The 26612-nt window shown below is 40.6% G+C and overlaps 2 protein-coding genes across 2 annotated transcripts in view; both read left to right on the top strand.

The window, feature by feature from the left end:
- The window catches only part of PSME4 (proteasome activator subunit 4), a 112749-nt gene extending 98538 nt beyond the window's left edge, over nucleotides 1-14211 (top strand). The window contains exons 43-48 of the mRNA XM_077772383.1: nucleotides 3784-3912; nucleotides 4564-4719; nucleotides 9297-9459; nucleotides 11262-11395; nucleotides 12085-12223; nucleotides 12675-14211. Of these exons, the coding sequence (XP_077628509.1) occupies nucleotides 3784-3912; nucleotides 4564-4719; nucleotides 9297-9459; nucleotides 11262-11395; nucleotides 12085-12219 (717 nt within the window). The 3' untranslated portion in view covers nucleotides 12220-12223; nucleotides 12675-14211. The remainder of the gene's footprint in view (nucleotides 1-3783; nucleotides 3913-4563; nucleotides 4720-9296; nucleotides 9460-11261; nucleotides 11396-12084; nucleotides 12224-12674) is intronic.
- Nucleotides 14212-21940: 7729 nt separating this feature from the next.
- On the top strand, nucleotides 21941-26433 carry GPR75 (G protein-coupled receptor 75). The gene has a single exon (XM_077772343.1). It carries the CDS (start codon nucleotides 21989-21991, stop codon nucleotides 23609-23611), a length of 1623 nt encoding a protein of 540 aa, XP_077628469.1. The 5' UTR covers nucleotides 21941-21988; the 3' UTR covers nucleotides 23612-26433.
- Nucleotides 26434-26612: the final 179 nt, after the last annotated feature.

The following is a 26612-nucleotide window of genomic DNA, read 5'->3' as shown; positions in this document are numbered from 1 at the left end:
ATGTTCCATTTTTAAAAGCTTCTTTATTTTTAATGGTGTTTTGAAGCATGCCAGTCCAAGATCATTTTTTTAAACAAATCTTTTTTTGTCTAATTTTTATGGTTTTATCCTTGCATTTAAATTTGCATTGTAATGGGGTGCCTGGGTGTCTCAGTTGGTTAAACAGCCGACTTTGGCTCAGGTCATGATCTCATGGTTCGTGAGTTCAAGCCCTGTGTCAGGCTCTGTGCTGACAGCTCAGAGCCTGGAGCTTGCCTCAGATTCTTTGTCTCCTTCTCTCTCAGCCCTTCCCCTGCTCACACTCTGTCTCTCAAAAGTAAATTTTTTTTAATTTTTAATAAATAAATAAATTTGCTGTATAAAGTATTGATGTAAAAGTGCAGCTTAATTTTTTTTTTTAATATTTTATTTATTTCTAGGAGAGAGAGAGAGAGAGAGACAGCGTGAGCAGGGGAGGGCCAGAGAGAGAGGGAGTCACAGACAGAAACAGGCTCCAGGCTCTGAGCTGGCAGCCAGCACAGAGCCCGACGCGGGGCTCGAACCCACGAACCGCGAGATCATGACCTAAGCGAAAGTCGGACGCTTAACCGACTAAGCCACCCAGGTGCCCCAAAAGTGCAGCTTAATTTTTAAGATTACCTTTTCTTGATTGATCTGAGACAAAATCTGATAGGCTGATTTTACTAAAGTCTGCTAAGGGAAATTAACATGGTGAATTAGTATACTCAACTTGAGGTTTAGCTGTTAAAGAAAAATCATTCCAATACCTGTTAAAATCGTAAGGAAGACTTTAGTTAGGTCTGTTGTCATAGGTGTCAAGACTGTCTAAGTACGAGAGAGAGAGCCTGGGCTAATACAGCAGACAGCTGGGGATACAAGCCGAATGGGAGGAGGTGTCAGTGGATAGTATACTAAGAGGAGACATCATGGGTAGGGAATTCTTGCTAAACGGACTTGACAGGATTTACATAGAAAGCAGCCCATTATGATCAGATACCAAAGGTGGAGGTCAAGAATTGGATCAGATAGGATGAGGGAATTCTCTAAAAACAGACTTGTCAGGATTCTTGCTATAACTGGACTCAGTAGGCCCAAGGACAAAAAGAGCTCGGAGTAACCTGGCTAAAGCTGGGTAAACAAGGAGTAAAAATAAAGGCATGGTTAAGTTTCCATTTGTTATGGGTATGCAAAGAAATTTGGGAATACTAAACTGTGAATATGTGACCTAAATTGACTTAATCTTTACTGTTTTAGAGAAAAATAATTTTTCGCATATTAAAAATACAATTTTAGAAGAAACAAGAGAGGCGCTTGGGTGGCTTAGTCGGTTAAGTGTTTGACTTTGGCTCAGGTCATGATCTCACAATTTGTGAGTTTGAGCCCCACGTCGGGCTTCCTGCTGTCAGCCAGCACAGAGCCTTTGGATCCTGTCTCCGTTTCTCCCATTCCCTCCTCCATGCACACACGTGCTCGCTCTCTCTGTCTCTCAAAAATAAATATTTTTTTTAAAAAACCAAGAAAATAGACTATTTTAGAGGACACTTATTTAAGAGTTAGAGACCAAGAAGGCTACCTGAGTGTAATTTATTTTACCAATTTGTCTTTGGAGCCTTAAAAATACTTTTTATGATCAAAAAACAAAATTAAATGAAAGTCGCCTTTACAAACAGCAAAATGAAATAAGTCTCACCTTGATGTGTATCTGGTTAGAAGGATAAATACAGAGTGGTGACTTTTAAAACAACATCAGTGGCATTTGGGTGGCTCAGCCAGTTAAGCATCTGACTCTTGATAATGGCTCTGGTCATGATCTCATGAATCATGAGATCCAGCCCTGCATCAGACTCTGCATGCTCTCTCACTCACTCTCTCTGAAAATAAATAAACTTAAAAAAAAAAAATCATGCATGCCTTGTGGGAAATGCAGTCTTAAATATGGAATGAAGCTATCACGTCTATTATTTAATGAAGAGCAAATAGTAATTGTCAACAGTGTAAAAAAAAATTCAACAGAATAATGTAATGACTACTGCTCATTTGGCTTTGTTTTGTGATTCATGAATCAGGGCAGTACCCCTTTAGCAAATAGAAGTGAGCTCCAAGGAACTGTATAAAATAGAAGGTTTTTTTCAAAAGACTATAAGGGGATGGTGCAAGGAAGGGCATAACAAAAAGGATTATTTCTAACAAGGTCATCTTTCTTTAGGGGAGGCTCAGAGGTCTGTCATGCAGTGTACTTTACTATTACTATCACTGGTAAGGTAATTCCAAATTACCTGGGTGATGGTCAGGTTCCTGGGAGTAACTGAAAACTACAATTAAGTCTTGGTTTGCAGGATTGTTGGCAGTTGACATCATTTTGAGCCCGTTCCTTTTTTAACAATAGGAACTGAAATTTTTAGCATGAGTGACAAGAGATCTATTTCATGCAGCTGTTTAGTAAAATCTCAGTAATCCTAAATTTGGGAACTTCACTATGATTTCATGATCTGTTTCTGTTTAGAAAATATGCTTACTTCTTAGCTCTTTCCCCAGAAACTCATAACCACTAATCAGCCTAGTAGTGATCAGTAGTAGTGCCCAGATTATGGTTTCTAGGTATCATTTCCCACTAGGAGAATCAGGGCTCCTTGGAGAAGTAGTGGACTTCAGGTTTGGACCAGAAATGTACAGGATAAACCTAATTCGTCTTGTAGCAGAAACCAAGGATGTTATAGTTACATTAAGGATTCAGGAGCCATTTTGAGCACCACTAAGATTAAAACCATTAAGTTTGTTGAAATTCATTAGTTCATAATGACATTTAAAAAAATTCATTGTTCACCTTTGGAGGATAGGAAAGAAACCATTATTCTTAAGGAGGGAAGGCTTTTCTCTATGAAAAAGAAGTGAATGTCACCATTTTGCAGACCTTTTTATAATGGTTCATCACAAAGAAAACTGACCATAAGTAAAGGAAATACACACCACTTATGTTGTACTCCTACAATTAGACTTGAATAAAATCAAGCCTCTAGATCTAATGGGCACTTTGCAGGACATACTGGAGCCAATGAATGCCACTGCATGGATGCAGTCAGAGAAGGACGGCCATTAATAGGGGACAATACAAAACTGAGGAGCCAGGCCTTCCTCTACTTTGTTAAAAAAAAAAAAAGAGAGAGAGAGGGGTAAGGAGGGGCGCCTGGGTTACTCAGACATTTAAGCCTCCAACTTAGGTCATGATCTCATAGTTCCTAAGTTCAAGCCCCACGTGACACCTCAAAAATAAATAAACATTACAAAAAATCAAAAAAAGAAAAGGGAAGGACTTTTAAAAGAAGATGGAGAGTTTCAGAGCCACATGAACCAAATCCACGGTGTGGTCATTATGTTGAGCCAAATTCCAAACAACCTGTTGCAGTAACATACATACAAAATAATTAGGGGAAATTTGAACACTACATTTCACATTTTAACTATAGTGAATTTTAATGGGTGATGTCATTTCAGGTTTGTTTTTAATAAGAAACTTTTATCTTTTAGAGATCTATAATATTTATGGGTGAAATATGTCTGGGATTTGCTTCAAATAATGTAATTAGGGGATAAGGTCAAAAAATGGGAGGGTTATCTGAGTTTCCAATTGTTGAAGAGGTAATTGATTCCCTAGTTTTTGTATATATCTGAAAATTTGCATAGAAGGTTACTTTTAAAAGTAAAATGTGCTATCTTTTATGTAAGGATGCCTTTGTACTTGCTGGCTGTTTTATTCAATTATGTGTTTGTTTCATTGTTCTCTAGATTGCCCCAGTGGAAAATGACAATAGCTATGATGAACTGAAAAGAGATGCAAAGTTATGTTTGTCACTAATGTCTCAGGGGTTGCTTTACCCTCATCAAGTGCCTTTGGTACTTCAGGTGCTAAAACAAGTAAGAGTGTATAACAAATACTTCTATGATTTGGTTAGAATTTGGTGTCTCCATTCTAAGAACTTCCGAGTCCACCGTAGTGCACATAGTACCTGAAATTTGTCTTTCATTTTGAATTTTCTTTAAGTATGAGAGAAGACGTAAATTGACCAAAGAAACAGACCCAGGTTCTGTACCTGCCTCTGCCACCAACTTCTGTGACCTTGGGGAGGTCAACCCCCAGATTCTCTGTATACACAAAGAGCTACTCTTTTAAGCACCTTGGATATTATGTGCTAATGAGTAAGGGGGGTGGCGATTCCCTTTCACCATTTCCCTTTTATTTTATTCACTTGTATTTCCTAGTTTCTGGTTAAAAATAGTAATAATGACATGCAACTCTTAGAGGAGTCAGAGTATTAATTATAAATAAGTTTTCTTCAGAAGTTGACTTTTGAATTTGTACTATTCCCTCTCCTTTCAACCATTCTGAATGACTTTACCTAAATCATTTATGCAACTTTTTATTTAGAAGGATATATGACATGAGCTTGCTCTAACTATACTTGTAAAAGTAGAGTTGTAGTGGATAGTATTATTTGTGTGTAATTTCTGTCATTTCCTCTTCTTAGTAGCACTGTTTCCCTTGTTTCTACTTCTTCTCATTCACAGACCGCAAGAAGCAGTTCTTGGCATGCTAGATACACAGTACTGACCTACCTCCAGACCATGGTATTTTATAACCTCTTTATCTTCCTCAACAATGAAGATGCAGTTAAAGACATCAGGTGGCTGGTTATAAGTCTTTTGGAGGATGAACAGCTAGAGGTAAAGATTGAGATACAGGAAATCACATGTAATACATTAAAAGAAGGCATCATGCCCTCGCCCCTCTAACATAGTCTACGTGATTAGTTTTGATACCCTAATCATGATTTCCGGTTGTACAAATAGAAACAAACATTGCCTGTACTTGTTCTGGCATCTCTGCACTCGGGCAGATCACATTTTTGAACCAAAGTTTTCTTATACGTGAAATTGCAGGTGATAATATTTTGCTTGCTAACTTAAGGGCTAATAGGAATGCCCATGCAGGCAGTTTCAAGCAAATAAAAATCTACACGCAAGTGCTGTTATCCAGTAGATTTAAAGTAAGACTGTCACCCCTTTTTATTTTCCTTGGTAGAGAAATTCAAGGCAACTTTTGTGGTGAGGTTACATTAATATTTTGTACAAAAAGATAAATCTCTTAGTTAAAATAGCCAAATGTAAGAAAAGCATGTTGTAATAAATATGGAATAAGATACAGCTTTTGAAATTGGCCTTAGGTAAAGAAAATGTAATTGAAATTTTTGTGAAATTCGTACCTTTTTTTAATTTTATGGGCTTTTAGGTTTTTCTGTGTGGTAGAGCACTCCCAGTAATTATATATTCTATTTGAGAGCACTGAAGATAGATTGATTACATCTATTCCTAATAGAAAAGTAGGAATGGAAATTTTTCCACCTCCCTAATGAGCCTATTCGTTTTGCAATACAGCTTTCTTCTGTTCTGGGAGCCGGTATCATCTAGCCCCTCAGGTACCCCCACAGTTGGTTATGACAACCACCACAGGCTTCAATTTAAATATTTACAGCTGTGCATAATTCTGTAACTTATATTTTTTAATAACTAAAGGAATGGAAATGGAAATGTGGAAATCTTGAAATCAACATTTCCAAATTTTAAATATTACAGCAGTCACATTAAATTGCATTTACTGTTTGGCTGGACCTTGTAGAACATTTTCACAGATTATTTTTATGTTCCACGTAGTAGGCTTAAGCATAACTGTTACTATAAGTATAACCATGACATTCATTAAAGCTACCTTTTTTCCTAAAAAAATTTTTTAAGTAATCTCTAAACGTAGTGTGGAGCTCAGACTCACAACCTCAAGATCAAGAGTCACATGTTCTACCCACTGATGAAAACAGCCAGGTGCCTCTGTCCTATTTTTAAAACAGAATATTGAGTATCAGTAATAATTAGTAACAGCTACTCCTGATAATACTGAAAAAACTTTATAATAATCTAAATGAGGAATGTTTAAAGAAAACTTAGATTTAAAGGAAAACTTTTCAGGGTGTCTGGCTGGCTCATTTAGTAGAGCATGTGACTCCGTTTTAGGGTCATGAGTTCAAGCCCCATATTGGGTGTAGAGCCTACTTTTTTTTTTTTAATAGTTTATTGTCAAGTTGGTTTCCATATAACACCCAGTGCTCATCCCCACAACTGCCCTCCTCCATGCCTATCACCCTCCTTTACTTCCCCCCGACCCCCATCAGTCCTCAGTTTGTTCTCAGCATTTAAGAGTCTCTCATGGTTTGTCTCCCTCCTTCTACCCCACTGTTTTCCCCCCTTCTTCTCCCCCGCGGTCCTCCATTAAGTTCCTCCTGATTGTCCTATACATGCAAACTTGGTATCTGTCCTTCTCTGCCTGACTTATTTCGCTCAGCATAACACCCTCAAGGTCCATCCATGTTGCTACACATGGCCAGATTTCATTGTTTCTCATTGCCATGTAGTATTCCATGGTATAGATAAACCACATCTTCTTGATCCATTCGTCCATTGATGGACCCTTAGGCTCTTTCCATGTTTTGGCTATTGTTGAGAGTGCTGCTATGAACATTGGGGTCCATGTGCCCCTATGCATCAGCACTCCTGTATCCCTTGGACAAATTCCCAGCAGTGCTATTGCTGGGTCCTAGGGGAGTTCTATTGTTAATTTTTTGAGGAACCTCCACACTGTTTTCCAGAGGGGCTGCACCCGTTTGCATTCCCACCAACAGTGTAGGAGGGTGCCCGTTTCTCCACATCCTCGCCAGCATCTAGAGTTCTCTGATTTGCTCATTTTAGCCACTCTGACTGGCGTGAGGTGGTATCTCAGTGTGGTTTTGATTTGTATTTCCCTGATGAGGAGGGATGCTGAGCATCGTTTCATGTGTCTGTTGGCCATCCAGATGTCCTCTTTGGAGAAGTGTCTGTTCATATCTTCTGCCCATTTCTTCACTGGGTTGTTTGTTTTTCAGGTGTGGATTTCGGTGAGTTCCTTATAGATTTTGGATACGAGCCCTTTGTCTGATACGTCATTTGCAACTATCTTTTCCCATTCCGTTGGTTGCCTATTAGTTTTATGGATTGTTTCCTTTTGCTGTGCAGAAGCTTTTAATCTTGATGAGGTCCCAGTAGTTCATTTTTGCTCTTGATTCCCTTGCTTTTGGGGATGTGTCAAGTAAGAAATTGCTGCGGTTGAGGTCAAGGAGGTTGTTTCGTGCTTTCTCCTCTAGGGTTTTGATGGTTTCCTGTCTCACATTCAGGTCCTTTATCCATTTTGAGTGTATTTTTGTGTATGGTGTGAGAAAATGGTCTAGTTTCATTCTTCTGCATGTTGCTGTCCAGTTCTCCCAGCACCATCTGTTAAAGAGGCTTTTTTCCATTGGATACTCTGTCCTGCTTTGTCAAAGATTAGTTGGCCATACACTTTTGGGTCCAATTCTGAGTTCTCAATTCTATTCCATTGGTCTATGTGTCTGTTTTTGTGCCAGTACCATACTGTCTTGATGATGACAGCTTTGTAGTAGAGGCTAAAGTCTGGGATGGTGATGCCTCCCGTATTGGTTTTCTTCTTCAATATGACTCTGGCTATTCGGGGTCTTTTGTGATTCCATACAAATTTTAGGATAGTTTGTTCTAGTTTTGAGAAGAATGCTGCTGCACAGAGCCTACTTTTAAAAAAGAATGTATAATGATGATGACAGGGTTCTCAGGATATATAATGAGTACTCCACATTAGTCTTCTGTCATAGTATGTTAGCACTAACTCTTTGAAAAGCAGCTGATAGCCACAAAATTCACAGTAAAATTGTCCATACACTGAAATTTAGTAATCCCGGGGCACCTGGGTGGCTTAGTCGGTTGGGCGTCTGACTTTCGCTTAGGTCATGATCTCGCGGTTCGTGGGTTCGAGCCCCGCGTCGGGCTCTGTGCTGACTGCCAGCTCAGAGCCTGGAGCCTGTTTCAGTCTGTGACTCCCTCTCTCTCTGATCTTCCCCTGCTCACGCTGTCTCTCTCTCTCTCTCTCCTAGAAATAAATAAGACCTTAAAAAAATTAAAAAAAAAAAAAATTTAGTAATCCCAACGTTTAGAATCTATCTAAAGAAAACACATCACAGTATGGGAAAAAAATTATATATATAAATTAAGAATATTTTTATCATAATAGAAGTTGAAAGCATTCTAATGGTTGGATATAAAAATGAATCATGGTATTAAAGGATATAATGGAACCATGTATGAAGTAGTAAAACGTTTTATAATGTAATTCACTTAATAGTGTAATGAAAATGTTAAACATGAAAAAACTGTCAACACTAAAACATTCCAGAAAGCAGTAAATATTTATTTTGAAGCAATAAATAGCAAAACATTTAGGTGAGCTTTTTTTTTCCAAATTATTGCCTTTCTTTATGAATATTTCACAGAAATTTTGTGATATATCTGAGATGATAGCATTTTACTGCTTTTTTTGGTTTTCAACAAAACTTTAGTTCCCATTCCACTTGGAAATGATACATTCTGCATTTAGCACTTCTGTAAACTATGTTTGTAGTCTTGACATCAGCCTGTGAGATTCCTAAGAAGTGAATTGGATAGTAGTCTCCATGATATATGCCCATTGTAGAAATTGCTTGTTCTGTATCTCTGCCGTCAATGAAAACAAGAGCAGTAGCTTTTAGAGATACGGAGTCCAGGAAAAATGTATTTTAATGTTAGGCTCTGGTATTGCTTTTACATTTATAGCCCGGATAAGGAGAACTGTCGGTCAGTGAGAAACTAATTTATGGAGAAATTTAATTTTGTATATTTCTGCAACCCTAGTGTAATGGCTTTCATCCATTTTGAGGTCACAGACCCCTTGAGGATCTGATGAAGTCTCCATTAAGAAATATCATATGAGAGCATTTACACAATTTGCATACAAATGCCAGGGAAGGCCCCCAGTCCTGTTCCCACAACCAGCTTCCTAACCCCTAGCATTCCACTAGGTTTAGGATCTCTACTCTAAGAGAAGTGATTATCTTGAGGCACCTGCGTGGCTCTGTCGGTTGAGCATCCGACTTCGGCTCAGGTCATGATCTCACAGTTCGTGGGTTCAAGCCCCGCGTCAAGCTCTGTGCTGACAACTAGCTCAGAGCCTGGGGCCTGTTTCAGATTCTGTGTCTCCCTCTCTCTCTGACCCTCTCCCGCTCATGCTGTGTGTGTGTGTGTCTTTCTCTCTTAGAAATAAATAAAACATTAAAAAATATTTAAAAACAAACAAATAAATAAATAAATAATAAAAGAAGTGATTATCTCTACAGGTTCGAGAAATGGCTGCTACCACCTTAAGCGGTCTGTTGCAGTGTAACTTCCTTACCATGGACAGTCCTATGCAGATTCATTTTGAGCAACTTTGCAAAACAAAACTACCGAAGAAAAGAAAGCGGGACCCTGGTTTTGTAGGAGATACAATTCCTTCTGCAGGTAACAGTGCTGGTAGAAAAATACCCATATCCTTGGTAGGGAATTAACCAGGCTTACTCAATGAATATTTATTGAATACTTGTATGTACCTGGGTCTTTGCTGGATACTGGAAATAGTTGTCCCTGCTTTTTTTTAAATAAAATTTTCTTAATGTTTATTTATTTTTGAGAGGAGAGGGAGCACAAAAGGGGGAGGGGCAGAGAGAGAGGGGGACGCAGAATCTGAAGCAGGCTCCAGCCTCTGAGCTGTCAGCACAGAGCCTGACATGGGGCTCAAATTCCCAAACCACAAGATCATGAGCTGAGCCAAAGTCAGATGCTTAACTGACTAAGCCACCCAAGCACCCCAAGTTGTCTGTGCTTTAATGAGCTTTGCCTATAGCACGCAAGTCCTGGAATTTAAAAGCAAAAACTGAGAGAAGTGCAAAGGGACCTGAGGATGCCTGGGTGGTTCAGCCAAGTAAGTGGGTAAGCTTCCTACTCTTGATTTTGTCTCAGGTTGTGATCGCATCTCATCTGTGATATCAAGCACCAACTTGGACTTGGTGCTGGTTGTGCAGCCTGCTTAAGGTGAATTCTGTATCTCTCGCGCTGGCTCTCTCTCTCAAAAATATAATAATAATAAACACAAAGAAAACCTATACACTGCTGCATACAACTATTAAAATAAACCAGGTCTGCCCATCTCCATGAATTAGTTATTTTGGAGAGGCTGAAATATTTTTTAGATTCTGTAGCTTAGGTGTTGATGTACTAAGAAAATACGAAGTAAACAAAACAAGCCTTGCTTTTATTTGGAAAGAGGTCTATTCACTACTTCACTAGGCATTTGGTGGGAGGGTGAGAAGAGTCCTCACAGGAGTTTCTGCTTTAATTGAGCATGAAGATAAACATTCTGTTTAAGAATCAGATCTGATTGTCACATTTAAAGAGACATTTAAACGTGATTGTGGGGCACTTGGCTAGCTTGGTCAGTGGAGCACGGGATTCTTGATCTCAGGGTTGTAAGTTCAAGCCCCATGTTGACTACTTAAAAATAAAATCTTAAAAAAAAACCATGATTACAAAGAACTATCTGACACTGCTACTGCTAACTACAGTCACAGGAAGAATAAAAAATAATATAGAAAGATTCTTAATAAGTAGGGGGCTTATTGGATTTACAGAATGTGCTTGGAATGTGAAGCAGCTAAGTGCTGATTATAGGAGTGTCTTAATTATGTCATATAGTTACGTAATAGCAATTTCCAATAAAATACTGATGTGTGTTCTAGTGGCTTTGCTTGAGAACTATATATATATTTTTTAATTTATTTATTTTGAGAGAGGGAGAGAGGATGTGAGTAGGGGAGGGGCAGAGAGAGAGAGAATCCCAAGCAGACTCTTCACTGTCCCCACAGAGCCCCATGCCAGGCTTAATCTCATGAGATCATGACCTGAGGAGAAGTCGGATGCTTAACTGACTGAGCCACCCAGGTGCACCTGAAATTTATATATATATATATATATTTTTTTTTTTTTAATGTTTATTTTTTAGAGAGAGTGTGCAAGTAGGGGAGGGGCAGAGAGAAGGGGGGACAGAGATCTGAAGCAGGCTCCACGGTGACAGCAGATAGCCCAATGCGGGGCTCAAACTCACTAGCTGAGAGATCATGACCTGAGCCAAAGTCAGACACTTAACCGATTAAGCCACCCAAGCACCCCAAAAACAAGTAGTTGAATTGAGAACTAATTTTATTTCGCTGTAACATGTGCAGTAGAGTCCTGTAAATATGTGCACGTATATTGGTGTTTTTCTGCAGAGTTGGTCAAACGTCATGCCGGGGTGCTAGGACTCGGTGCATGTGTTCTTTCCAGTCCTTACGATGTTCCCACCTGGATGCCCCAGCTCCTCATGAACCTGAGTGCACACCTGAATGATCCACAGCCTATTGAGGTAAAATTCATTCTTGTTGATTTCTTTGCACACATATTACATCAGTGATGTATTTTAAGAAATCATTTATACTAATAATTTCCCATTCACTCTGGACCTTCTGCTTTGATGAAACTGCTACTACTATCTCTGCCAGGGCGAAGCCTCCGCATCAGTATTTATTTAAATCTTGCAGAGGCCTTGCTTTTGTGTATATTTGAGATCTTTTGGTGGCAAGGAAGATACTATAGCTTCTGTCTCTCCCAGTTCAGTGGAAGTAAAATACTGTCAGTGTGGTCAGGATAGTTGATCTTTATACTTTAGTAACATTTTATACCTAGGAAGTATCTAACTGGGAGCTAATATTAAACAGGAAATTGTGATGGTAGTATTTATGCACAACTGTGTTCCTAAATGGCTGAGAAGATCAATGACTTTGTTCTTTTCGCCTAGGTGAATAGATGTAGGTGTGTATTGAAACCGGTTTAATGATGCCGGGTAAGTCCAGGAGCTTGTCCTAAAGTACACCTCGTAGTTTTAAAGAAGTGATGTCAGTGGCTTTGCCAAATTCCATTTGGCTTGTTCGTTTTGCAGCAGTCGGTGAAGAGTGAGATCTAAAAGTCTAGAGGGATCTTTATTTAGTTATCCTAAACACAATCCTAGTTTTCCAGAGGTTAAAATACAATGTGTGTGGGTTGCCTACTCTACAGATGACTGTAAAAAAGACCTTATCCAATTTCCGAAGGACGCACCATGACAACTGGCAAGAACACAAACAGCAATTTACAGATGACCAGCTGCTGGTTCTCACTGATCTCCTCGTGTCACCATGCTATTATGCATAGAAGGGTGAGTCAGCAACATTGAGTTTAAAGAAGTCTGACATCCCCAGGCAGATGTCATTAGTTTGATGATTGGGAAGTGGGTGTTCCTAAGTTTTTTTCTTTTTCTGACATTCTTAGATACCACTGTTTAGACTTAAAATCTATGTCTTTTGCTATGACCAGTAGGAACTGAGTTTCCAGAAAATTCTTCCTTGCTTCTCTGCTTCAGGTATTAAGCAGAGAATTGATGTGACTGCTCTTGGAACTTTATAAATGAGAAGGCTTAGTTGCCTCCTGAGTGGGGTTTGGGCACTCTGTGTTGCCTCAAGGACCCTAGGTTCTGTACAATTATGAGAACATTTCATCTGGATTCTTAAGTAATTTTTCCCCCACCCTGAATTAAAGAAAAGATAAGAAGAATAAAGACAATTTCACTTCTTGTTGTCTAACTGAAATTTTTTTCCTCCCTGATACAGATGAGTAGTCCTCACTTCAAGCTCTTTTCATCAAAAATTCCAGATCCTCAGGTACCATCTGTGGCGGCTCTCTGCAGGTTTTTAAGCCCCGCCTCTGTTGAGCTCTCATCGGTTTGGTGGTTTTTGTGTTTGGTCTCATTAGTCTACGTTCCACAGCCTCTCAGCTGCCATTTGATTACCTAACTTGTCTGGAAGTGTCTCCAGAATACTGATCACTTTTTCTTTGAGGCATCTGACAAAGCCACAGAGTCTCCGACTAGAAATAATTACCCAATATGATCATGGCATCCAAGGCCAAACGGAGTCTAGGAAATCATTAAGCAACAGTTTACTTGTAATGGAGAATGCCTGTCTGTAATACAGGTCCTGTCATTTCATTCATCTCAAATTATCTTGAATTTTTTTCAAATGGCTGTTAAGTGGTAGATGGTAGTAAGGCTGTGGGCCGTAAATCGAAGCATGAGAGCTTTGGGTCTGGAGAGCCAAGAAGAGGGAAGGAAAAGAGGGCAAGTCTGGAGCCTAACCAAGGACCTGATGGATCACTCCACCAACACACAGAAGTGAAGTCTGTGTCCACGTGCTTCCCACAGACTGGAGTTTTTGGTGCTGAATAGAAAGAGCAGTTGCTGAAAAACCGGGGGTTTGGTGAATAAATTTTTGATTGATTGTTGTGCGTGTATACAATGTGTGATTTTGAAAATAAACAACAACAACAATAAAAACCCTGACTGATTGATTTTTACCTATATTCTTTGCATATACTGTTTGACCCTCTTTGAAAACTGTTATACTTCACCTAATGGAAAACTGCTGTGTATATGGAAATTTCGTAATTTTCTTTCTATCTATTTTGGGGTTTTTTTTTTTTTTTTTTTTGCCTGCAGAATCGTTGAGAGACTAATGAGTCTTTATATTTAATTGACTTGTTTAATAAATGTTATATAGATGTAAAAGACTGTATAAACTGTAGAGATAGTATTGGCAAGACTTTGTACAGATGCAACCTTTTACACAGCACCAGTGTGTAATTAATTTGTAAAGATTCACATGTAGCTCTTTATTATAGTAATTTTTGGCTTTTGTACCAATTGAATGCCATTTTTTGTGTTTTTAAATTATTTTCTCTATCTTTTCATGTTACAAAAGCTGAGGTGTGGGGGTTTTGTTTGAGTTCACTTAGCGTTAGAATGTCTGGATTTTTATGTAACTTTTGTGTGTGCATCCTTAAATGCAAACACCACATGTTTGCCTGTGACAAATTTATAGAATGCAAGGTATCTTCTAGGTTAAAATAATTCACAAGTTGGTGAATGTCATCTTGGAACACACCCTGTACAGTCTTCCTTAAAGGAACACTACCATATATTTTTTAGTATCTACTTGCTGAATGACCCAATACAGACCTAAGCACAGCAGAGGTCCTGGTACAGAATTGAATTGTCAGCATACACAGGCCTAATCCCTGTATAGAGTAGTGCCAAGCCAATTATTTCAATTGTGTAACTAGTTTAAAACCCAATAAATGGATTGTTTTTAACATCTGGCTTTTGTCTTCATTAAGAAGAGAAGACAGTTCTCTAGGCAGGGACTCGTGAATTCCTTTTCCATCCATAGATCTGGATCTATAAATTCATGCCTCTAACCAAAATGAATGATCTAGATCAGACTTGTCTGTCTAGTACAGTAGCTAGTAGCTACATATGCCTATTTACATATAAATTAAAATTTCATTTCCTCAGGCTCAGCCACTTGTGGCTAGTAGTTTACCTTACTGAATAGCACGGATAAATGTTTTTATCATCACAGGAAGTTCTGTTGGACAGCACTGGTCTGGTCTAGATCACTGGTTGTCAAATTCATGTGCCTGAGAATCACATGGGAATTTTGTTAAAATGTGAACTTTAATTCATGCTGCAAGCTCATGATATTGATACCTGGCAACCTCATACTTTGAGTGGTGAGGTCTTACATTATATTAACCACTTCAGATTTTTCTAAACAAGCTGTATGAAACTTAGCAAGGTTCCTAAAGTAGGAACTTTAGAGAATAAAAGTGCTGGGCACCCGCTGTGGCATCCTGAATCAGAATTTCTCTGGTTAGGACTCAGGTATCAATATCTTTTAAAAGCTCCATAATGTTTCAGTTGTGCATCAGAATTGAAAACCTCTGGTGAAGGTTCGTAAGGTCCTCTGTAGACCTTTAAAAATAGGACTTCTTAATCTGAATGTCCAACATTTGCCCCGTGTCATCATGATACAAGGTATAAGCGTTGCTTATTAACCTTGATCCTCCAATCCAGTTATATTTTCTACCAGTGACGTCAAGAATGAAAGGGATAGAGGAGACAAAAGGGCGATGGCTACTGGGCTTTTTGGGGGTTTTTTATTTTTTGAGAAACAGCACAAGTCAGGGAGGGGTAGAGAGAGAAAGAGACTGAATCCAAAGCAGGCTCCAGGCCCCAGACGGTTAGAGCCCGACCTGGGGCTCAAACCCACAAACTGCAAGATCATGACCTGAAACTGTTGTCTAAGATAATTCCTAAATGTATGTTGCATTAGAAAGAATGAAGAACAGATCAGGAACAGTTTAAGGGAGGTGAAAGCAGACCAAAGTTGAGAAGTCACTGCAGTTTCGGCGTGGAAGAGAATCAAGGTGGGTTTCTAGTTCGAGGAGGGGTTGAGTGGTGAAAAGTGAGGGATAAAGTGAGGTTTTAATGGCTAGTAATCTAGTTTTTTATGGATCCTTTGAAAAAGACTGGGGCGCCTGGGTGGCTCAGTTGAGCGTCCGACTCATGACTTCAGCTCAGGTCGTGATCCCAGGGTCATGGGGTCCAGTGCCATGTTGTGCTTGAACTGAGCGTGGAGATACTCTCCCTTCTGCCCCTTGCCCTCGCTTGTGTGCACCCTCTCTTCTCTCTCTAAAATAGTAACAAAACCAAGACTTTGCAAATTGTGTTCAAAATTCAAGAAAATTTACCCTAGTCTCTTAGTGTGACCGAATGAAATTTTGAGTGAAAAAAAATAATAGGATGAGAAAGCAGTTTTCAAATACTCCGATACTTGGTATTGACAAGCCTTTTTATTGTTTAAAAATTTATGTTTATTTTTGAGAGAGAGTTCAAGCAGGGGAGGGGCAGAGAAAGGAGACACAATCTGAACAGGCTTCAGGCTCAGAGCTGTCAGCACAGATCCGATGTGGGCTCAAACCCACGAACTGTGAGATGACCTGACCTGAGCTAAAGTCAAACGCTTACCCCTATTTGTTTTATTATNCTTTGGATTACAAAGCTGTTTAGTAGTGTGGCCAGAAAGGATTACTGAGGAATTTGGTTTTACTGAAAAATGAACTTTTTCTACATAGTCTTCATAGTTTTGTGTGCAAAGACCATTGTTTTGTTACTATTTGAGTATTTCCCCGTTGTTGAACATCAAGGTTTTCAGTTTACTACAAATTATATTACAATGAATATTTTCATAACTTCATGCTTAAAACTTTTTTCAAGTATTTCCTCTGGATAAATTGTAAGGAGTACATTTTGAGGTCAAAAATGTAGACGTAATTGCTCTGATACATTGTTTTCCTCCACCTGCACATGTGTCCATTTGTATTGCCAACAATGGTGTTAGAATGCTGATTTCCCTACAAATTGATAGATACCCCTTCATATTTTAACATAGTCTTGTTTGTTCATTTACAGATTTTTTTTTTCCTACTAAGCCTGTGTTCCATTTGGCACTGTTGACTTGTAAATTTTGTAGACATAATTCTAGTAGCTTTAGCCTTGCTGATGGTACTGATTTCCTCTTTAGAATCCTTTATAACTTGGGAATTTTTTTTTTTCAGTATAATTCCCCGCAGAGGTGTAACTGATGGCCGCATTCCAGCCCAAACCTATTACAATCTCCCTTTCTCTGGCCAGATGCCTAGAAGTCGGCCGGCAATTATTTATTCAGTAGCTAATTCATATGGAGAGACATATAACTTTGGTTAGAATTCTCTAAATACTAATGGGTCTTTTTTGATTGCTTCTTTCTCAGGCCAAAGTTCATCATACTGACATCATAGAACTGCATTGCAGGTGGCTGGGGAGTGGAGTAGAGTATTATGTGGGAATTAATTGGAAATTTCTGTGAAGTTATTTCTAAACAGAATTCTGATAGCATAGTCAACTCTTGGACTGAATGTCTACTTCATAAATTATCCCGTTCTCTTGTTTTTCTCTTGATGAAAGCACAGGATACTGGGGAAGATGTTCTCTCCCTAAGTCAAATTCTTTAGTACTTGGTACCAAAGAGTTTTCTGTTTAAAAAGATAAACTGCTAGCCAAAATAGAGACTTAAGTAGCAGTATTCTAAGTTTTTGGCTTGAACCAAGTTTTCTGGGTTTCCGGCACCAGGGTGAAGGAAAGGGCATTCAAGTAGTGTTCTCTAATTCTACATAGTACTCCCTGGGGTGAGAAAAGTAGTGAGTTCCTAATGATCCAGGTTGGGACACAAAGGATAAGGGTTTAACTGGCTTTACTTTGTACCCAGAATAGCAAACATACTTCGGAATGCTGCTTATGGCTCTGAGGCTAAAACTGAACCCATTTTATGAGTTCATTATTTTAGACATGTTGTGGACTTAAGAATGGGGGAGGGGGTAGAGAATGCGGGGTGTGTGTGTGTGTTGCCTACTAAAACTAGCTGCATACGTAGCACCACTGCATTAAATCAGGTCCACGATTTCATGGCGTGGTTATTTCATTTGCAGGAGCGGTCTCTAATTGCGTTTGGTTTTCTGGTGGTTGCTCCCCTTGCTGAGTTCCCTCAGTAAATTCATTAATACTTTGAGGTAGCTGACAAAAGTGGAAAACTGCGTGGCTCTTTTCCATTAAGTGAAAACTGTTTTGGTTTAGATTCTGTTACAATGACTTCATTTCGCAAACTCCGTCTCCAAGTACCGAAGTGGATGCCGCCGCCGGCCGCANGCTGTGCGGGTCCGGGCCCGGCCGCCGCGCACCTGCCCTCCCGACGCGGCCTGCGGGGGAAGCCATCTCGCCCCTGCCTAGCGCGCTCCCGGGCCCCGCCAGGCCGCGGGGTCCTTGCCCCATCGCCCATTCCCTGCCGGAGCCTTCCGCGCCCCACCAGCCCTCTTACAAGCTTGCTGGCCCGAACTAGGCCTTCCTTACCACAACCTTCCTCTGCCAGGGGAGCGCCTGCCCGTCGCAGTGCCTAGCTGGGGCCCACCTCCCCTCCCCGCAGCCTCCCTGCGCATCCCCAGACTGGGGGCTCTCCATCGCCTCCCCGTCTCCCGCATCCACTGGCCCTACCCCATCCCGTCAGCTGCCCAGGGCTTCAAGAGGTGGTTCAGCTGGAGAGAAAGAGCACGGCCTCCGAAATGAGATGCCCTTGGGCAAGTCATCTTAACTTCCCTTAGGTTTTCCTGATCAATACACATCTGGCAGGATCTTGCTGTGAGGATTAGACCATGAAAATGCTGTCCTCGAAGAATTTAAGGCATTATGAGAAATCTATATGAAGTTTATATGAGGAAAAAAATGAATTGGAAGAATCCAGGCCAGGAGCTAACCTGTAAAAGTTCATACAAAATGTTTTCATATGTATTAAAATATTAGCACACTAGATTATCAGAGGCTCTTCACACATTTTAGTGAGAAATCATTGCTACGGCACAAAAATTTTCATTTAACTAGTCCTTGCTTACTACTTTAGGATACCCTCCTCTTAGTTGTAACAAGATGCACATGGATGTGAATTCATTCTCTTATTGTGACTAATATGCTTGTGTAAGACTGGTGTGTTACTAACTTACAGTTTTTCCGATTTTATGACTTTAATCACCTCCGTATGGCCTGAGAAATAAAGAAGGGCTAGTATGCTTGCATTGAAAAGAATATCGGTAATCTTTATTTAATATTTAGGAGTAGCAAATAGGTATTCATTTACCCCCCTCGCCAAGTCACTGAGTTTTACAGTGCTACCATCATACCTTCATTCCAAATTGTGATTCCAGCCTCCTCTTTTTTTTTTTTTAATGTTTTATTTATTTCTAGGAGAAAGAGAGAGAGAGACAGCGTGAGCAAGGGAGGGTCAGGTCAGAGAGAGAGGGAGTCACAGACCGAAACAGGCTCCAGGCTCCGAGCTGGCAGTCAGCACAGAGCCCGACGTGGGGCTCGAACCCACGAACGGCGAGATCATGACCTAAGCGAAAGTCGGACGCTTAACCGACTAAGCCACCCAGGCGCCCCAGCCTCCTCTTTCTTAAAAGTCCCAGAAGTGGGCTTACTTGTCCTCATTTCCTTTATCGCTCCTAAAGTTTCTCTGCCAAAACCTTTATTTCTGTTCTGTATTCTGCTTTTCCTTTCCTTCCCAGCCTCACCTTCCTTGCTTTTCTTTTTAATTATGCCAATGGGAATGATTTATAATTACTTTATACCAAAACTTTAATTATCAACATTGCCAAAAAGTTACACAGAATTGTGTGTATGTGTGTGTGTTCCTATTTTGGGTTCCAGGAACTTTGAGTCTGGAAGGGATTGTGATATCTACTTCATAGGTCTATACTGAGAGTGAAATAAAGTGGGATAGCTTATATAAGGCTCCTGGTATGTATGCTAATAGCCCAAGAAATGATAGCTGCTATGATTATTTTCTGACCTGCCAACCTCCCTGATCTCTTTGTTGTTACGTTGAGCGTTGGAGCATGGTGGTGACGAATGTCAGGTGGAGAGAGTACTTGCTTAGGTTCAAATCCGTGCCCTACCACTTTAAGGTGGGCGCGCTGTCTCCAACTCAAGCTTCCTTATCTGCAAAACGGGTTATACTGTCTGTTACTATCTGTTATATGTTATATTGTCTCAGGGTTGCTGTGAGGATTCAAGAAATTAATTACATGGAGCCTTGAAAACAGTGTCTGGCACATAAGCACTTGACAATGTTAACATACTAATAATGACACTGACCTAGAATTCTCTTTTTTAAAAAAAATCTACTGAAAAATGTTAAATGGATTGAAAAAATTATAACTGTGCACCAAGTGGAAGTTGGTCCTCAACTCCTCCAAATCGTTTCTTTTTTTCCCTTCTGCCTCTTATCTTTGACTAATATTGATTGGTCTCTCATCATCCCATTTTCCCCTTGACAGTTCCCTTTCCAGCTTTCTTCTAGCCTGGGATCTTCATAATTTCCATCACACCTCTTCTTCATTCTTAGCCACTCACTAAGTATTTCTCTGAACATCAGTTCCAAATGCTTTCGTTCCAAAGTCCGTCTTTCTTCTTCACTCCTGTTTGCTTCCCTACCTCCAAAGAGGAAACCCTCCTGGGAAGCTCTCTGCCTTCTTGCTTCCTCAAAATTGCAGTTTTCTACTTCTCTTTTCATCAGCTAACTCCAGTCCTCCAATGAACAATGCAAAAACGAGCAGCAAAATGCTGTCTTTTTCTTACCTCATAGCTATCAAAAAGGATTCAGAAACAGGCACACAGTCTGTAAGTGAAAACAGTAAAGCCATCCATTATTATGTTTTAATTCTAATCGTCACAAGACAAGTGGTCAGAATTTATATTTTTCTGTCATGGAACTCTTATAAGGAATGTGTAGGAAAGCTGGTCTCCCTTGCCAGTGGAGAAATTCATCATATTGTCACGGTCTGTACTATTTGCCCATTGAGTATAAAAAAGAAGCCATCTTCTTCCTTCCTGAGGACGTTTGTTAGGACCTCCTCAGGACTCAAATTTGTCTGATACTGGCACAGCCATACCTGCTGCCGAATGCTGAGAGAGTCCTGTATCGGATGGTTCATAGCTGCTGCTTGGAGCCCCTAGTAATCTTTGATGGACCTGTGCCCCATCATCCAGGAACCAAAGGGTTAATCCCAGGCTTAGCTGGAGGCCTCTGGAACCCATTGGAGCCTGTGGCTAAATATCTGGAAGGTTACCCCAGGACTTCCCCAGTGCCATTGCTTGTTCCTAAAATGCTGGATTAAAGGAAATACCTTTGAGTTGTCAAGAGCATTGCACCAGTCTCCAGGGAACAACTTCAGCTGCCCCGCTGGAAGCATCTTTAAGAGCAGAGTGGGCAGCAGGCCACACAGGGCTTTGAAATTTGGTACAACAGGAGATTTCTGTGAGCGTCTTTTAAATCTCATTGGAAAACAAACCAAGCCAAAAACGTCGAAGAAGACAAAGAGCAAGAAGAAAAAGAAGTTGTTCTTATAAAGCAGAGGCTGGGCTTTACTCATCTTTCTACGCACAGCACCTAGCATAAAGCTGGCATACAGTCTGTACATGATAAATGTAAACTGAGTGAGTGGAAGCATGACAGGGCGTGTGAGGATATTGCTGTTGGAATAATAACTCACCTCTGTACAGCAGGTTAGAGTTTACAAAAGGGTGTTTTGTGCCTTGTAAATCTCAAACACAGTGGACACCCTTCCACGCTTTCATTTTCCCCTCACAAATGTAGTCCCACACAAAGTTTTTTCCAACAGAAGGGAGGGAGTTGGCCAACAAATTACCAGCAGGGAGAAAAAATTATAAACAATGAAAAATAAAGGGTTGTTCCTAGAGAAAGAAGTAGCATTTGTTGGTGACTTAGGAGAGTTCTATAAGGAGCCGCAGTGTACTTCAGCAGTACCGTCTGGGTCCATCCCTGCCCTGCCCCTGACCCCCAGCCAGCTCCTCACCACCAGCCCCTGCAGCTGCTCTCAGCCTCCACCCCTGTTGGATTAGCTTCCCCTTCTCTGACTTCCACAGCACCCTCCTGTCATCTGATTGACCACATTAGGCTGTAAGTACATTGTTAGGTTCGTCTCCTCCCAGTAGATTGAGTAGCTGTGATCTCTTTGCTGGAGAGGTTATGTCCTTGGGTGTCCAGTGTCTGGCACCAGGGTGTTTCTAAAAGTAACATTTGCATACCCTTCAGTCAGAAAGTCAAGAGGTGGGGCCCAGGAATCTGCTTTTTTTTTTTTTTTAAGTCTACAGGTGATACTTAAACTATTTAAAAAACCACTGTGCCATGAAACCTGAAATTAGTCCGAGGAATATATTTTGAGGTGTTTGTGTCTTTTCTGCGTTGGGCTTTGTGCAGAGAAATGCTTTGTATGCAGCAGGTCAGAGCTGAAACAAATTCTAGTGCTCTTGTCAAAAATCATGCGATCGCTCTTCTCTCTCCATTAACTTCTTTCTGTTTCTGGGTGTGCATTTTTCTGTGCAGGCTTTTCTGCTCTGGGCCTCTTTTGCCCCATGCCGCTCACCTGTGAGTTGAGGCCCTAACTCCCTTCCCGCAGAAGGAACAGTCCCTTCTCTCTGAAGATGAACTCCACAGACCACCTTCAGGACGCTCCCAACACCACCGTGCTCCACGTGCGTCACTCCCACGGGGGGAACAGCACCGCACTGCAGGGGGGCCTCCAGGACCTCATCCACACCGCCACCTTGGTAACCTGCACTTTTCTACTCGCAGTCATCTTCTGCCTGGGCTCTTACGGCAACTTCATTGTCTTCTTGTCCTTCTTTGACCCAGCCTTCAGGAAATTCAGAACCAACTTCGATTTCATGATCCTGAACCTGTCCTTCTGTGACCTCTTCATCTGCGGAGTGACAGCCCCCATGTTCACCTTCGTGTTGTTCTTCAGCTCAGCCAGTAGCATCCCAGATGCATTCTGCTTCACCTTCCACCTCACCAGTTCGGGCTTCATCATCATGTCCCTCAAGACAGTGGCGGTGATTGCCCTGCACCGGCTCCGCATGGTGTTGGGGAAGCAGCCCAATCGCACGGCTTCCTTTCCCTGCACTGTGCTCCTCACCCTGCTTCTCTGGGCCACCAGCTTCACTCTTGCCACCTTGGGCACCCTGAAAACCAGCAAGTCCCACCTCTGCCTTCCCATGTCCAGTCTGATGGCCGGAGAAGGGAAAGCCATTTTGTCTCTGTATGTGGTCGACTTCGCCTGTTGTGTCGCTGTGGTATCTGTCTCTTACATCATGATCGCTCAGACGCTGCGGAAAAATGCCCAAGTCAGAAAGTGCCCCCCTGTGATCACTGTGGACGCTTCTAGACCACAGCCTTTCATGGGGGCCCCCGGAAAGGGGGGTGGGGATCCCATCCAGTGCACCATGCCGGCTCTCTACAGGAACCAGAGTTACAACAAACTGCAGCACGTTCAGACTCACGGATACACCAAGAGTCTTACCCAGATGCCAGCCCCGGCGGGCAGCCGGCTCCAGCTGGTGTCCGCTGTCAATCTCTCCACGGCTAAGGATTCCAAAGCGGTGGTCACCTGTGTGATTATCGTGCTGTCGGTCCTGGTGTGCTGTCTTCCCCTGGGGATTTCCTTGGTGCAGGGCGTCCTTTCCAGCAACGGGAGCTTCATCCTTTACCAGTTCGAACTCTTTGGATTTACCCTTATATTTTTCAAGTCGGGTTTAAACCCTTTTATATATTCTCGGAACAGCTCAGGGCTGAGGAGGAAAGTGCTCTGGTGCCTCCAGTACGTGGGCCTGGCTTTTTTCTGCTGCAAACAGAAGACGCGACTTCGAGCCATGGGAAAAGGGAACCTGGAAATCAACAGAAACAAATCCTCCCATCATGAAACCAACTCTGCCTACATGTTGTCTCCAAAGCCCCAGAAGAAATTCGTGGACCAGGCTTGTGGCCCAAGTCATTCGAAGGAAAGTGTGGTCAGTCCCAAGATCTCTGCTGGACACCAGCACTACGGTCAGAGCAGCTCCACCCCCATCAACACCCGGATTGAACCCTACTACAGCATTTACAACAGCAGCCCCTCCCAGGAGGAGAGCAGCCCGTGCAACGTTCAGCCAGTAAACTCTTTTGGATTTGCCAGTTCATACATTGCCATGCACTATCACACCACTAACGATTTAATGCAAGAATATGACAGCACGTCGGCCAGGCAGATTCCAGTGCCCTCTGTGTAGGCTCGTGGAGGCTGGACACTCTTGTGGAAGGAAACTGTTTTTGTTTCTGATACTAATGGATTTCTTTTTTTCCCACTTCTGTGAGACCCACGGTAGATGGAAACTTCAAGATTCCGTGGAACAGTTGGCAGTTCTGATTTTCTCCTGACTGAAGCTTCAGCATCTATTGATTTGCTTTGTGCTTTCTTGAAGTTTTAAGATTTGATGTGAAAATTGATTATTTAGGTTTTTACCCTGACCTGCGCTCCGATCTTTTGTACTAAACTTTCAAATAGATGCCAGGAATGATCAACGCCAGTGACTTGAAGGAGAGTGGACTGATTACGATCATTTGAGTCAGTGTTCAGGGTCTTCGAAGTATGCCTGAGTTGAATTTTTTTAAACAATGTGAAGGTATGATCTTCACTGAGGCGAATTTTTTATTAACTGAACTATACATTTTGATTCTGTAAAGTGTTGCAAAGGGGAGCAATACACTTTTTTGGTAGCAGGCTTATTTGAATAAATAATAGATTGTCAAAGCAGAAAATCAGAAATAGATTGTCTATAATGACCTTTACCCAAGGCACACAGGCATTAAGTACGTTCCTTTCATAAGACAGTCAACCAAGCATACAGTATTATGATTATTACCATTTCTTATTAAAGACATTATTATTTTGTGCGAGTTCACTAGCTATATAGCTTTTTAAAAAGAAATTTGTTTTTGCTTGCTGAAAATGACTTATTCTCTTTCGGCATGATCTTACCCGAGAGCCCTTGGTGAAGAGGATGGGACCTGTAGTGGAGGAATGCAACTTCTGGGTGCATGGGCATTAACGGTGGTCACCTCAGTCAGGGTGTGGTGAGGTGTGAAGCAATCCGGACTGCCCTTGCGTGTTAGACGATCATTATCATTGCTTACAAAGCTCTGAGAACGACGTTGAGAGTATTTCAATTGATGTGTTCCTTCTGTGTGAGGGTGGTTTGTTAACAGCCTAACAAAGAGTATCCAAGTAACTGTTCAGATCTCATTTTTTTGTCTTTGTTTATATATCGCTCTGGTAGAAAAATTCTTAAGACGATCTGTTTTCAAACTGTGTTATTTCTCTCCCATTAATCTTGGACATGGACAGTAAAGGAAAGCTAGATGAAGTATTTCTCTACCTAAAACTAATTTTATTATAAATCATAGAAATTATAAATTTACTAATTTTATTACCCTGTCGTTCATAGCATAACAACTGTTCATATTTTTGTGTAAAAACATTTTCATTATAGAGTTAGCATTTGAACTCGCTGCAGTTTTGGAACTACAGCTGCCAAACTCCAGACGAACATCAAGGTCCAAAACCTAACTTTAGAAAATTGTTATACTCAAGAACTGTTATTGCATGGGGCGTCTGGGTGGCTTAGTCGGTTGAGCGTCCGACTTTCGCTTAGGTCATGATCTCGTGGTTCATGGGTTCGAGCCCCGCGTCGGGCTCTGTGCTGACTACCAGCTCAGAGCCTGGGGCCTATTTCGGAGTCTGTGTCTCCCTCTCTCTCTGACCCTCCCCTGCTCACGCTGTCTCTCTCTCTCTCTCCTAGAAATAAATAAAAATATTTAAAAAAAAACTGTTATTGCAGATTGGAAGGAACTTTGTTGTTTTGGATGAAAGGTATTCAATTTATAGCTCCCTCTCCAGGCCTTTCCCAAATGTAAGAGTCCTGGGGGGATGTGGGGGGTGGGGGAGACACAGAATAGATGCTCAGCTGGACCTCTGTGCTGACACCTCTCGCCTTCCAGCACCCACCAGCCATTCTATTTCTGAAATCTGATTATGAGATATGGGTCTTATTTTGTTTTTAAATTTACCTTTTAGGACTTTGTCCTTCCCTCCCTTCTCTCTCTTTCTTCCTTTATTTTTCCTCTTAAATTTTATAACAGAAGAGAAGATACCTACTCTGTCACATTTTTTCTTGTTTGTAATTGAATGCTATTTTTGGAAATCACTATAACCTATTTTAATTGTGTTTTTATATTTTTAATACAACACTGTTTTCATTTATTAATACTCCCATAAGATTAGGTAATATACTAACCACATAGTATATTACCTCTTTTTAACAAAGCACCAAGAAATCTAATATCCTTTCCCAAAATCATTTGAAGAATTCTGGAAAATTAGGAATCAGACCTTTGTCTTAATTTAGAACTGGGTATTTATTCCAATAAGCCAAACAACTTAATAATTAATAACATTAATCCAGAAGATACTTCTTCTTGATTAATACTTTTTAAGGTATGTATCTCTTTTTTGGCTAAACATTTCCAGTGTGATTCGATAAAAGATTTTTTAAAAGTAATTTCTACTTGTAAATTTTAAAATGACAGGTTTTCTTGTGCGACCTTTGAGTTTGAGATGACTCGACCCATCTTTGGGAGGTAAAAGTTATAATATAAAGAAAAATGAGCATGTGCATATGAGGTATTCAGTCTCTTTATGCTCATCCAGAAATTATTGATTTAACTTGCATGAAATACATGTTGGGCTAGATTCTTAGCCCTCCTCCACATCTATCTCTATATCTATGTGGAGATACACAGATAGATACAACTTATCTCTTTATAAGTTATATATGCCTATTTACATAAATACTTATGTAAATAGGCATATATAACTTCTCTATAAGGGCTAAACTGAGAACTAAAAATAATGATAATTCGGTTGAATATGACTAATTATTAGCAGGGTATATTAATTAGTTCTCTTGATGCTTTACTGTGATGCAAAGTATGTGATGTATTTCAAACATTTTATAACTGTTCTGATGTTAACCTTTAGGCCAGATTTGTATTTCTGATGCTTTTAATGTTCTTTTAAAAAAACTAATGTTTGGAAAATAAAAATATTGAAAAACCTAACATTGCTGAACATCGCATTGCAGTACTATGACTTTCCTGTCCAATGATTTGAAAACCATCAAAGAAAAGTAGTGCTGGTTATTGCACAGTAGATAACAATGTGTTAGCCCTCAG

This window comes from Crocuta crocuta, unplaced genomic scaffold (genome assembly GCF_008692635.1).
Source record: "Crocuta crocuta isolate KB4526 unplaced genomic scaffold, BGI_CrCroc_1.0 scaffold830, whole genome shotgun sequence".
In the NCBI taxonomy this organism is placed as follows: Eukaryota; Metazoa; Chordata; class Mammalia; order Carnivora; family Hyaenidae; genus Crocuta; species Crocuta crocuta.
Note: the sequence above shows the minus strand (reverse complement) of the source record. Positions and strands in the feature narration are given on the sequence as shown.

What these genes read in the sequence shown, in the direction of transcription:
- GPR75 (XM_077772343.1), top strand. Translation starts at nt 21,989, where the DNA reads ATGAACTCCACAGACCACCTTCAGGACGCTCCCAACACCACCGTGCTC.